We start from the raw sequence: 14,204 nt of genomic DNA, 5'->3' as shown, positions 1-14,204 counted from the left end.
TTTAAAATTTAATGTAAATTAAATTAAAATCAAACTTTCTCTATTTTTATAATTCACTAAATCTAACTTCAGTCAGTATTTAACTTGTTATTTTATTCTTCTTGATACATCATTTCAATTACCAATTTATTAACTTTTGTTGTAGGACTATTTACAAAAATGATCCACACTCAATCATTTTACAAGATAACTATAGAGATAGATGGTTGCTTTTTTAGTCTTTTATGTCTTGTAGTTTAACATGACTTTGATTAATGCGATAATTAAGTTAAATTCATATGGAATTTTTGGGGGAGGTTTTGGATAAACACCCAGCAGTTCTTAGGGCTTACTTCTGACTCTGCTCAGGGAATCACTCCTGGCAGGGCTCAGGGAATCATACTAGATGCTAGAGAGCAAACCTGGGTTGACTGCATGGAAGTCAACACCCTATTTATCCACACCCTCCAGTGAAACATTTGTTACATGTTTTTATCTTTTTTAAACTATGTTTCCCTCTTGTTTTGCTTGGCATTAAGCTCCCCATTCCCCCCCCCCCCGAAATACTTATTCTGTTGGTGCTGTTTTACTTCCAATGTCTCTATGTTGATCTGTGCTGCTTTTCTATTTAGTGAGATAACATTGGTTTATAGTGCATGTAATTCAGAATCACAGGTCTATGCCTTTTCAAAGTACCCCTCCAAAACCCACTATAGTCCATTGGATCCCACATTATCCTTTGTTCTTACCTGACCCCACCTTCCTCTCTGGTATCTGCAATTCTTCAGAGTCCAAGGGTTTGTTTTGGTTTGTTTTGGTCATTTGCTTCTTCTCTTCATCTGACATATAGAAGTGAAATCATCATGTATTTGTTTTTTTCCTTCTGATTAAATTTACTATCAGTGAAATTAAAACTCCAGTTTCATCCATCTAATTGCAAATGGCAATATGTTTACTTTTATATCTGAGTAGCATTCCATTATACATATGTAGCACACATTTTTTTGTTTGTTTTATTAGTGAAATAATAAATATTCCAGTAGGCAGGGGCCACACCCACCAACTGGCCCCCTGGTGCCGTGTAATCCCATCAATGGCCAAGACCCAGAGACTAAAAAACCCAGCTCCCAGACATCTAATTATCTCATTCTTACTTTGGACAAACTGGCAGGCTACCGAATGTAACCTGCCCACACGGCAGAGTCTGACTAACTCCTCGTGGAGTACCCAATATGCCAAATACCAGTAACAATGATGGGTCTCATTCTCCTAAACCTGAAAGAGCCTTGAATATGGCACTTTTTAAAAAATATCAGGGCTAGGATGAAGGAGACATTACTGGGGCCTCCTCGAGGCAATCGACGAACAACAGGATGGTCGTGATCGTCGTCATGCTCACTTACTAAGTAGGCCACATACACACAATTAGTGAAACACCATGAGGTACAGTTGTAGACTTACAAGTTGTTGTGATTGGGTTTCAGTTATACAATGATCGAGTACCCATCCCACCACCAGTGCCCATTCTCCACCCCTACCAATCTCAGTATCACTCCCACCCCTCCATCCCCAATTCCACCCTGCCTCTGTGGCAGGGAATTCCCTTTTGTTCTCTCTATTCTTTTGGGTGTTGTGGTCTGCAGAAGAGACATTGGGTGGCAATCATGTTTGGTCTATAGTGTGCTTTCAGCATGCATCTCCCATCCTGGGCAGATTTTTCCCAGCGTGCTTTATTTGGTGCTCCCTTCTCTATCTGAGCTGCCTTTACCCGTAGCATGTGCGGCTGGCTTCCAAGCCATGGAGTGAACAACCTGGTATTTATCACAGCTGTTCTTGGGTATTAGTCTCCTATTTTTTTACTTTATGTTACCCAGATGAATACAATCTTTTTATGTCTGTCCCTCTCTTTCTGACTCATTTCACTTAGCATGATGTTTTCCACGTAGTACCACTTATATGTAAATTTCATGACTTCATTTTTCCTAACAGCTACATAGTAGTCCATTGTGTAGATGTACCAAACTTTCTTTAATCAGTCAACTATTCTCGGGCACTCAGGCTTATTCCAGATTCTGGCTATTGTAAAGAGTGCTGCAATGAACAAACAAGTGCAGATGTCACTTCGACTATACTTTTTTGCCTCTCCGGGGCATATTTCCAGGAGTGGTATTGCAGGGTCAAATGGGAGCTCAATTTTTAATTTTTTGAGAATCGTCCATACTGTTTTCCAAAAGGGTTGAACCAGACGGCATTCCTACCAGCAGTGAAGGAGTGTCCCTTTCTCGTCACATCCACACCAACACAGGTTGCTTTTGTTCTTTTGAATGCGGGCCAGTCTCTGTGGTGTGAAATGATATCTCACTGTGGTTCTGATCTGCATCTCCCTGATGATTAATGATATAGATCATTTTCTCATATGCCTTTTAGCGATTCGGATTTCTTCTTTGAAAAAGTTTCTGTTCATTTCGTCGCCCCACTTTTTGATGGTGTTGGATGTTTTCTTCTTGTGGAGTTGAACCAGAACTTTGTATATCCTTGATATCAATCCTTTGTCAGATGTATATTCAGCGAATATCCTTTCCCATTCTGTTGACTGTCTTTGTATTTTGGTCACTGTTTCTTTTGAGGTACAGAAGCTTCTTAGTTTAAGATAGTCCCATTTGTCTATCTCTGTTTTCACTTGCTTGGCCAGTGGCGTGACATGTTTGAAGATACCATTAGCTTCAATGTCATGGAGGGTTTTGCCAACTTTACTTCAATGTACCTTATGGATTCCGGTCTGATGTTGAGGTCTTTGATCCATTTTGATCTTACTTTTGTACGTGGCCTTAGGTAGAGATCTGAGCCCATTTTTTCCATGTAGCCATCCAGTTTTGCCAGCACCATTTGTTAAAAAGGCTTACCTTACTCCACTTCGCATTTCTTGCTCCTATATCAAAGAATAGGTGATCATATGTTTGAGGGGAGATGTCAGTATATTCAACCCTATTCCATAGGTCTGCAGCTCTGCCTTTGTTCCAGTACCATGCTGTTTTAATCATTGCGGTTTGTAATAGAGTTTGAGGTTCAGGAGGTTAATTCCTCCCATTTTCTTTTTTTCAAGAATTGCTTTAGCTATTTCGGGGGGCTTATTGTTCCATATAAATTTCAGGAGTGTTTGCTCCATTTCTTTGAAGAATGTTATGGGTATCCTAATAGGAATCGCATTGAAATTGTACAGTGCTTTGGGAAGTATTGCCATTTTGACAATATTAATTCTCCCCATCCATGAACAGGGGATATTTTTCCATTACTTCACGTCCTCTTTTATTTCCAGAAGCAGCGTTTGGTATTTTTCTTTGTACAGGTCCTTTACTTCCTTAGTTAGAGTAATTCCTAGGTAGTCGATTTTCTGGCGTACAATTGTGAACGGGATTGTTTTCTTCATGTCATTTTTTTCTCTCTCACTATTTGTGTATAGGAAAGCCATGGCTTTTGGGTATTGATTTTATAGCCTGAAACTTTACTATACGAGTGTATCGTTTCTAGGAGTTTCTTTGTAGAGGTTTTAGTGTTTTCTACGTTTTAGTATCATATCATCTGCGAATAGTGAGAGCTTGATTTCTTTCTTTCCTATTTTGATACGCTTAATCTCTTTTTCTTGCCTAATTGCTACTGCAAATACTTACAGTACTATATTGAACAGTAGTGGAGACAGTGGGCATCCTTGTCTCATCCCTGATCTTAGGGGGAAGGCTCTCAGTTTTTCCCCATTGAGGATGATGCTTGCTGTAGGCTTATGGTAGATGGCTTTAACTATATTGAGGAAAGTCCCCTCTATCCCCAATTTGGCGAGGGTTTTCATCATAAATGGGTGCTGGATCTTGTCAAATGCTTTCTCTGCATCTATTGATATGATCATATGATTTTGGTCTTTTCTTTTGTTGAATTGATGGATTATGTTGATTGATTTCCGAATGTTAAACCATTCTTGCATCCCTGGGATGAATCCTACTTGGTCATGGTGTATGATCTTTTTGATGAGTTGTTGAATTCTATTTGCTTGTATTTTGTTCAGAATCTTTGCATCCGTGTTCATCAGGGATATCGGCCTGTAGTTTTCTTTTCTTGTGGTGTCGTTTCCTTTTGGTATTACAGAGATATGGGCTTCATAGAAACTGTTTGGGAGAGTTTCTGTTTTTTCAATTTCCTGGAAAAGCTTGAGAAGGACTGGCAGTAGGTCCTCTTTCAATGTTTGGAGAAATCCGCTAGTGAATTTATCTGGACCTGGGCTTTTGTTTTGGGGAAGACTTTTGATTACAGTTTCAATTTCCTTGATGTTAATAGGTCTATTCAGGTATTCTATATCTTCTTGACCCAGCTTTGGGAGATTATATGAATCCAGGAATTTATCCATTTCTTCCAGTTTCTCTTGTTTCGTGGCATACAGACTTTCAAAGTAGTTTCTGATGATCTTTTGAATTTCTTTGGTTTTCATTGTGATATCTCCATTCTTATTTCTGATTCGGTTTATTAGGGTTCTCTCTGTTTCTTTGTGAGTGTTGCTAGTGGTTTATCTATCTTGTTTATTTTCTTGAAGAACCAGCTCTTGGTTTCATTGTTCTTTCGGATTGTTTTTTGGTTTCCATGTCGTTGATTTCTGCTCTAATTTTTATGATCTCTTTCCTCCTGCCCGATTTGGGCTCCTTCTGTTGATCCTTTTCTAAGTTCTTGAGCTGTGAAGTCAAGTTGTTTATGTGCATCCTTTCTTCCGTCCTGAGATATGCTTGTAGGGCTATAAATTTTCCCCTTAATACGGCTTTAGCTGCATCCCATAAGTTCTGGTATCTCGTGTCTTCATTCTCATTTGTTTCCAAGTATCTTTTGATTTCGTCCTTGACTTCCTTCCTGATCCACTAGTTGCTCAGCATTGAGTTGTTTAATTTCCAGGTGTTTGCTTTCGTTCTCCGTGTCTGTGTGTGATTCACTTCTATTCTCAGTGCATCATGGTCCGAAATGATTGATGATACGATTTCTGTCTTCCTGATTCTATTGAGGTATGTTTTGTGGCCTAGCACATGGTCTATTTTGGAAAATGTTCCGTGTGCACTGGAGAAGAATGTATATTCTTTCTTTTGGGGGTGTAAAGCCCTGTTTAGGTCTATAAGTCCTTTCTCTTTTATTTTTTCTTTCAAAGCAAATGTTTCCTTGCTGAGTTTTGTTCTTGTTGATCTATCCAGAGGTGATAAGGCGATGCTGAAGTCTCCCACTACTATTTTGTTGCTAGCAATGTCCTCCTTAAAATCTGTTAGCAGTTGTTTTCCAATTATTTAGTTGTTCTTTCATTAGGTGTGTATACATTTAAGAGTGTGATTTATTCCTGTTGTATGTATTCCTTGATGAAGAGAAAATGTCCTTAGCTGTCCCTTCTAATCTTTTTCAGCCTGAAATTAATGTTGTCGGATACTAGTATGGCCACCCCAGCTTTTTTGAGGGAGCTGTTTGATTGCAGGATTGTTTTCCATCCTTTAACTTTGAGTCTGTGTTTGCTCTGATTGTTCAGATGAGTTTCTTGTAGACGGCAGAATGGTAGACAGCAGAATGTTGATTTCAGTTTCTGGATTCATTTTGCCACTCTGTGTCTCTTGGTAAGTGCATTTAGACCACTGACATTGAGAGATCATTTTCATGGGGTTTTGTGCTATCTTTCTGTAGGGGTTGGTTGTGTTTATAAGTGTTTTCCTTCTTATCTTACAGGAGTCCCTTTAATGCTTCCTTTAGATTTGGTTTTGAGTCTATGAAGTTCCTGAGCTGTTGTTTATCTACAAAGTTGTGTATGGTCTATCGAATTTGAGTGAGAGTTTAGCTGGATAGAGTATTCTTGGTGAGGTGTTCATTTCATTGAGTTTTTTCACTATATCCCACCATTGCCTTCAGGCTTGAGTGTTTCCTCTGATAGGTCTGCTGTGAATGTAAGGGGTGCTCCTTTGTACGTGATTTCCTTATTTGACCTTGCTGCTTGTAATATTGTGTCTCTGTCAACAGAATCCATCGTGGACATGATATGCCTTGGAGTGTTTTTTCTGGGGTCTCTTTTAGCTGGTACCCTTCTGGCTCCTTGGATCTGGATGTCTGCATTCCTTAACTCTGGGAACTTTTCAGCAATGATTTCTTTGACTGTGGCTTTTTCATTGGGTTTTTTTCCCTGTCCTTCTTGTACTCCAGTGATTCTAATGTTGTTCCTCTTGGTGTCATCCCCTAGGTCTCTGAATATCCTTAGAGCCATTTTGAGTTCTTTTCCTATTGCTTGTTGTTCCTATGGGATTTCTGTTGCTCATCTTCAAGTTCGCTGATCCTCTCTTCAGCTGCAGTTATCCTATTGCTAAGGGCACTTACTGATTTTTTAATTTCATCTACTGAATCCTTTGTGACACTTCTTTTTGTAGCTTTTTAATTTCTGCTCTCATTTCTTCTTGTATTTTCTCGACTATTTGCTCTATTATTTCTTTCATTTCTTCTTTTAGTTTTCTGGATATCTCTTCCATTGCGTCTTTGAATAGATCCTTGAACACCTTCTGCATTTCGTCCCAGAATTCTTTATCAAAGAGAGCACAATTGTGGACAACCTCGGTTGAGGATTTGGGATTCTTTTCTTCACATTGTCCTTGTAGTGGGGATTTGCGTTGTTTCTTCATGTTGTTTTGGTTGCCTAGCGGTAGAACCCTGAAATCACAGGTACTGTTCCCTCTTATTGTGGGAAAGGATTTTGAATAAGATTGGTCGATGGTAGTCACCCTTCTCCTTTTCTAGAGTCCAACCTTCTTCCCAGTCAGGCATTATTCTTTGTTTTATAATGGACATTGAGTGAAGCTTTGGAGGAGGTACTTTTTAATATTGACCTTGAACAGCTTATTTCATACTGGACTTTTGTTAGAAATGGAGTAGATGAGTGGAATGTTGTTGCATTGTAGTAGAGGTGGTCAGAAATTTTTGGTCAGTTTTAGGTGAAAAAGTGTGGGATGAAAGTCCTGAGTGCTTGGATCAGGAAATATAAGTGTGGGTATGCAAGTGGGCGGCAGCCCAGGAAAAGGCCACGCCCACTTCTGGGCGACCACGCCCCCTCCGTAGTTGCCACGCCCCCATCCCGTCCCATGGTCACTCCACCCAGGATCCTGGAATGGAGGCGGGGCAATGGGGAGTCCAGCGGAGCTGTGGCCCTTGTCCCCCGCTGGAGGGTGTCCAGTTAAGCCCGAAAAGGCCTGGGGCTGGGGGGAGGAGCAGCAGTCCCAGCTCCGGCTCCCCCTACCCACCTGTAGCACATCTTTTTTTTTTAAGTTAAATAAAAGTGATTTTAATAGTGACTGTTCTCTTTTTTTTTTCTTTTTTTATTAGTGAAACACCATGAGGTACAGTTATAGGCTTACAAATTTTGTGCTTGGGTTTCAGTTATACAATGATCAAGTGCCCATCCCTCCACCAGTGCCTCTCATCCATCACCACGGGTCCCAGCATCCCCCCCCCATCCCCCCATCCCATCCTGCCTCTGTGGCAGGACATTCCCCCTTGTTCTCTCTCTCTTCTTTTGGGTACTGTGTTTTGCAAGAAAGGCATTGAGTGGCAATCATGTTTGGTCTATAGACTACTTTTAGCATGCTTCTCCCACCCTGGGAGGGTCCTCGCAACACCCTTCATTTGGTGCTCTCTTCTCTATCTGAGCTTCCTTTTCACCTAGAACGTGTGGCTGGCTTTCCATTCATGGAGCAAAATTCCTGGTACTAATCTCAGCCATTCCTGGGTGTTAGTCTCCCTTTTTGTTGCTTTATGTTCCCCAGATGAATGCAATCTTTCTGTGTCTATCCAGTCAATCACTTGTTGTCAGTCACGGGTTGTTTCCAATACTTGGTTTAGATGGTGTTGAAGTGAACATAGAAGTGCATCCATATTTTCAAATTAGTGTTTCTGCATTAGTAAGATAGATTGCTGATCTCATGGGAAGTATTTTAATATTTTGAGGAAACAGATTTATATTCTATAGAATTTGAGTCAATTAACATTCCCAACAGTGTGTTATTAATAATATTCCTTTCTCTCTACATACTTACCAACACTTACTTTATTTCCCATGTGTATATTTGCCATGTATATATTTTCTTTGGAAAAGTATTCATTTATTTCTTTCATTTTATTGGGCTATTGATTTTGCAACATATGAATTCTTTGTATATCTTAGATATTAACTACTTATCAGTGTTTTATCCTTTCAATATTTTCTCTCATTCAATGGGATAAATTTTTTTTAAATAAAATTTTATTCTCTAGCTTATCAGGCTATAGAACTATGGAGTACAAAATTATACTTCTATAATTGCATATGTTACATCTCACTTACATAAGTTTGTGACAATTAACTTTCAATTGCTTACATCATTATCAAATATATCATTTAACTTTGTGAGATTTTAGCTTTTTAAAAGATATTTAGTAATTTATGTATACTATCAATATAGTTTACATAAAAAGAACTGCACTAAGACTTGCCATCTAATTATCGATATCAGCTGATTTGTATTAATATCAAGGTTATTAATCTTTTATTCACAATGACAACTCTTATTATTTTCCATTTACCTATAATTTTATTCAGGTGAGTCAAGTGCTGAATTTCCTTAAACCTCAAACATTTGACAGTCCAGAAAGTGAATATCAAATAATGTTTCCATATTTTGTGGAAAAACTTAATACAATGAACAAACTGCCTGCAATATTTTTTGCGTAAGTAATGTTTCTGCAAATAGTACAATACTTCATATTGCATAAATCTGAAGAAATTTAAAAATAGTATTGAAAGTATATAAGTAAATTGAAATCAAAGGTTTGTACAAAGTTGGCTATAATATAAAAGTAAAAAACAGAATTGGCATGTTAATTATTAGAATAGTTTTATAAAAGTTTTATATAGCATCAAAGTAAGATAGGAATGAAAGAATACAATTATATTGGGTGCCAGAAAGATTAAAGTATTTACCTTGCACACGGCTGACCCAATTTGATCTCTGGTACATCCTATGGTCACATGAGTCCTGTCAGGAATAAACCCTATGACAGAAACAGGATAATACCAGAGTACTTTGAGGTATGCTCTCCCCCAAAGTACTAAGTATGCTGTATTTGCTGAAACAATATGAGATCACAAGTACTAGCACACATATGACCTTTCCATAAATATTTGTTCTGCATCATGTTAACAAAATTGGTTGTATCTAGACACCTGCCATAAAAAGGATTACCTTAGAAAAACTTGAAGACATTTTTCTGTTTCTAATTTTTCTTCAGTGATTTAAAGAAACATAAGATGGGCTTAATAGCAGCAAATAATAATTAGCAATCATGTATTCATTGTATTTATTTATTTTTGCAGAATATTGAGCCAATATGCATTGGTGAAGTGAGCTCACTTCCTATATTTTCACCTGTTGTGCCTGTTCTTTCTATGTGATAAGATAGAAATTTTAAACATATGATAAACTAGGTGTTTTAAAGGGTGTAGTAGGAAGAAATAATGATAAAGATAAGATGGTCAAAGAAATTTTTATGGAAGAATTGGACCTCAAAGTAGAATTTTCTAGCTAGGGAGAAGTAGAAGAGAATTTGAAAGTAGCCTCAATCCATTTACTCCACTTCTTTAGAAACTAAACAAGGATTTTTCCAAGGAAAGGTTATGAGTAAATATTATATTATATATATATAATCTCTACTTTTCTTTCATTCCTATTTATACCATATCTAATATAAAGATATATGTATACCATATTATACATGCAGATATATGTATATAAAATAATAGATATGATTTAAGGTTACTATAGTTTGCACATATGTGTGTTATACTCAACTCATAAGTCATATGGTATATAAGTCTGTGAATGTTTTCATCCATTTATAAGGTGTATTCAATAATGAATTAACTAACATTTGTCTATTGATATAATTGAAATATATTTTAGTATTTTAATGCTTTTATTGTCTTTTATTATAGCATAAGAAATGTCTTTCGGTTTTGGTTTTATTTTAATGTATAAGTTTATATTATAGGGAATCACAGTTAATAAATGTACAAATTTTATGCTAATTTGAAATTAAATATAAAAAATAATATTTATAAACATAATGTCAGATCAAAGTGTACCCTTCAAATGCCTGTAAAAAATAACTACATTTTAATCTTTAGTAAATAGGAAACTTCTTGAGCAAAGAAGTTTGAACCAGTAATAACAACATACAAAATTTATAGAAATTTCCCTCAAACGATTCAAATTGCATTTCAAAAGCAAATATTAACATCAAAAATAGAAAAAAAATGGTAGTGCCTTCTTCACAAGCATTTAGGAAGCTTACTATAGTAAAAGTTTAAATAAAAGTATTAATTGACCTAAAATTTTATCATATTTTAAATTAATATGTCTAAACATACTGACATATTCTTCCACTCACAGACCGAATTGTGTGTGAAAAGGGTCAAAAAGAGTACAGGAATAAAAATACTTTCCAAATAGTTCTCTACTATCAAAAAGTATTTAATAATCCAAACTAGTCTAGAGTAATTTGAATATGCAATTTTCAAAAATTCTTAAATATTTTTATCTAGATTCAATATTAACAGAGTGGAAATATCAGCTTCTGAAGTTCATTTGAATTTATTGAAAAAGCACACTACTCAAAATGATCCAAATTCTGAAACGTCAAGTGAAAATGTGTCCAAGAAAATATTAAAAGGAAGAAGTCACAAGAGGTAATGTTGCTGTGTTTCAAGATAAATTTTGAAATTAAGTATTTAATAATTAAAATTTGTTTTCTTTATGTGGTGTTTCATATCACATGTGATATTTTATTGAGTTAGTCTTCACTTTGAGATGACACTTGAGGTATTATTATGGCACATTTTATAGTCATAAAACATTTTACAATAGGTTTTTCCATATTATTGCCATCCTATTATTTCTTAGAAATGAAATTTATACAGTTATGTTTTAGAATTTGGAGTTTTTCAAAGAGCATATGTTCAGACTCATTCATAAAAGACATATTTTAAAAATATCATTTCAAATATATCAGTCAAAACTTGCCCTCCAAGTCCATGTTTTTCCTTGAACATGTATCTTGTTTGCTCTCTTTTTCCACTCTGAAGAAGATCATATTTTCTCTTGAACATGTATCCCTATTTTTCTTGCACCTCACATATTTCCTTTTTTTAAAAAATTTTTATTAGTGAAACACCATGAGGTACAGTTGTAGACTTACAATTTTTTGTGCTTGGGTTTCAGTTATACAATGATAGAATACCCATCCCTCAACCAGTGCCCATTTTCCACCACCACTAATCCCAGTATCCCTCCCACCCCTCATCCCACCCTGCCTCTGTGGCAGGGCATTTCATTTTGTTCTCTCCTTTTGGGTGCTTGGTTTGCAAAAGAGGCATTGAGTGGCAACCATGTTCGGTCTATAGTATACTTTCAACATGCATCTCCCATCTTTGGCGGATCTTCCCAACACCCTTTATTTAGTGCTCCCTTCTCTATCTGAGCTGCCTTTACCCGTAGCATGTGCGGCTGGCTTCCAAACCATGGAGTAAACCTCCTGCTACTTATCTCGGCTATTCTTGGGTGTTAGTCTCCTATTTTGTTACTTTATGTTCCCCAGATGAATGCAATCTTTCTATGTCTGTCCCCTTTTTTCTGACTCATTTCACTTAGCATGATCCTTTCCATGTTTTACCATTTGTATGTAAGTTTCATGACTTCATCCTTTCTAACAGCTACATAGTACTCCATTGTGTAGATGTACCAAGGTTTCTTTTTGTTCTCGGGCACTCAGGTTTTTTTCAGATTCTAGCTATTTTAAACAGTATTGATGTTACCATAAATTACTTCACCTCATCACCATCAAAATGCCTATGACCCTCCACTGTTCCTATGAACCTCCAGTTCAGTGTCTTTACCCATTCTCTAGAGAATAATAATCTTGCCATAATAAAATTTTCCATTTTGACTATTTCACCTGTATGTTGTAGTGATTTTTCTGTTTCATTATTGTTCATATAACTCTCTTCTTGTGCCTAACTTATCAAGGAAACTTGATCTTAGGTGTACATGTATAGCAAAACGCCACAGCGTTGAGTAATGTGGGGTTCAAAAATCCCCTGGGATCTTGGAGCTAATCTAAGGATAAGCAGGACTAGATAATACCGTGAGGTGGGATGGCTATGTTTTGAGAGTTCCCAGTACTGCTTTTTTTTTTGGTAGCAGCTGTACCATTTGACATCCCCATCACCAAGAATGTGTGCTCTGAGCACATTCCCAGGTAATGCTGCTATGAACCCAGATTTGAGTGTTAGTAGATTAAAATGATTCAGAAATTGAGGATACTTTCATTCACATATGATGTAATGTCCAATACTTGTGTGAAATTAATATTGTCGGGGTTATTGTTCAACAGAAAAAAATTAAGTAAATTGTTCTAATGAATGTCTTGTATATGGTGAGCTTCAGCGATCTGATATTCTTTATACTGAGATTTTATAGACATTGTCAAAGTAAAAATATGACATGTAAGAATGATGTACTCACTAATTTTATTTTTTAAATTTAATGCTTTAAATTCATATTCAAGTACTAGAAGTCAAAGATCAAGGGCAGAAATTAATGCTGAAATAAAGTTGTTAGAGAACACCCTTCAAATGCACACTGAAGAATATACTTATGCTGATCATACAATTGTGGATAATGAGGTAAAAAATAAAAATGGTTAAGATATACTTGATGTGCATATTGATTTCTTGCATTGCTTTAGCAAAATACTACAGACTAAATTTGCTTAAATAATGTATTTTCCCCTCCCACTTCTGCAATGTACAATATCTATGTGTTGGCAGGATTTGTACTTTCTGAGGGTCTTTCAGGAATTATTCTATGATGCACAGACATATAACATATATATAGTCATACAAATGTATATATCACACACATATAAGTACACGCTGGTATATGTATATGCATCTTTTTTTTGTCTTCACATTATAGCTTCTGTACATATTGTATCCAAACTTCCTCTTACAAACACAGCACTCATAGGGGACTAGCATTCACTCTAATAAATTTGTATGCATTTAATTGCCTTTGGAAAGCCCCTTTCTCAAAATAGGCATACTTTAATATACTGGAGATTGAGACTTGACATACAAATTTTGTGAGGCACATAATTCATCCCAAAATATATGTATATGTTTCGTTTCTATATTGTGATACAAAATTTAAAAGACACAAACCACACTAAATAGGAATTAACCTTGAAACAAGAAATGAAACTAATGTTGAAAAATAAAAAAAAATTATGGTAATTTATAAAGCTTATACATTTATTACAAAGAGTTTGGAGATTCATGCCAGCATATAACTCCAACATCTATAGTCTTTTTACCCTATATTGATTAAACTTACTAATATTAGTTATAGATATTGTTTTTATTTTTAAACAATAAAAAAATATAAACTGCCTTAAAAAAAACAAATGACATCATGCTAAAAAGACCACAAAGACTCAAAAGGTAAAATAAGATGTTCTGAAAACCATTTCCCATTTCATCTGCATTTGCCAGGTAATTAGCTCTTCAAAGAGGGTACTGTGGAGCACTATTGTGCTATACTCCTCACCTCACATCTTATTTAGAAAATTAATTCTAGAACATGGGGAGTGTACTTAAATGCGATGTTCTTATAATATGTTTACTAGCTGATCTCAAAATGAGAGTGAGGAACGGGTAAAGGAAAGGAAGGAGGGAAGAAGACACACAAAAAAGTCAACGAATTGACAGACACAAAGAAAATACACAAAGATACAAGAGATAGGAATCTGATAACTTAAAAAAACAGGAAATTAGTTTTGGATCAGCAGAAAAAAATATAACTAACTGGATGTGGGATGGGCTCTGTTTTTAGTTTCTGAGGACTCAAAATCTGTTATGCACTTCTAAAATTCTTATTTGTTCCTATTGATGTTTAATTGCTCAGGCTGACCTGGTGACCCTACTCAGTGCATTGGAACTATGACCAGTAATCAAATACTGTGGGGACAAGGCCATGATTCAATTACCCAGTGGGATAGAAGAAAAAAGGGACGCCATGCTTTCAATGAGGAAGTGAATAATCTCCAGCTATGAGAATGGATTGTATTAACTGTATCAGAGATCTAAG

At 36.1% G+C, this 14,204-nt stretch overlaps 1 protein-coding gene across 1 annotated transcript in view; it reads left to right on the top strand.

The window, feature by feature from the left end:
- LOC130023749 (probable ATP-dependent RNA helicase DDX60) overlaps positions 1-14,204 on the top strand; it is a 106,563-nt gene that overhangs the window by 55,604 nt on the left and 36,755 nt on the right. The window contains exons 25-27 of the mRNA XM_056114340.1: positions 8,603-8,730; positions 10,604-10,747; positions 12,625-12,742. Coding sequence (XP_055970315.1) covers positions 8,603-8,730; positions 10,604-10,747; positions 12,625-12,742 — 390 coding nt within the window. The remainder of the gene's footprint in view (positions 1-8,602; positions 8,731-10,603; positions 10,748-12,624; positions 12,743-14,204) is intronic.

Source organism: Sorex fumeus, unplaced genomic scaffold, assembly GCF_029834395.1.
Source record: "Sorex fumeus unplaced genomic scaffold, SorFum_2.1 ptg000024l, whole genome shotgun sequence".
Classification (NCBI taxonomy): Eukaryota; Metazoa; Chordata; class Mammalia; order Eulipotyphla; family Soricidae; genus Sorex; species Sorex fumeus.
The sequence above is the reverse complement of the archived record's forward strand: the minus strand, read 5'-3'. Positions and strand labels throughout refer to the sequence as shown.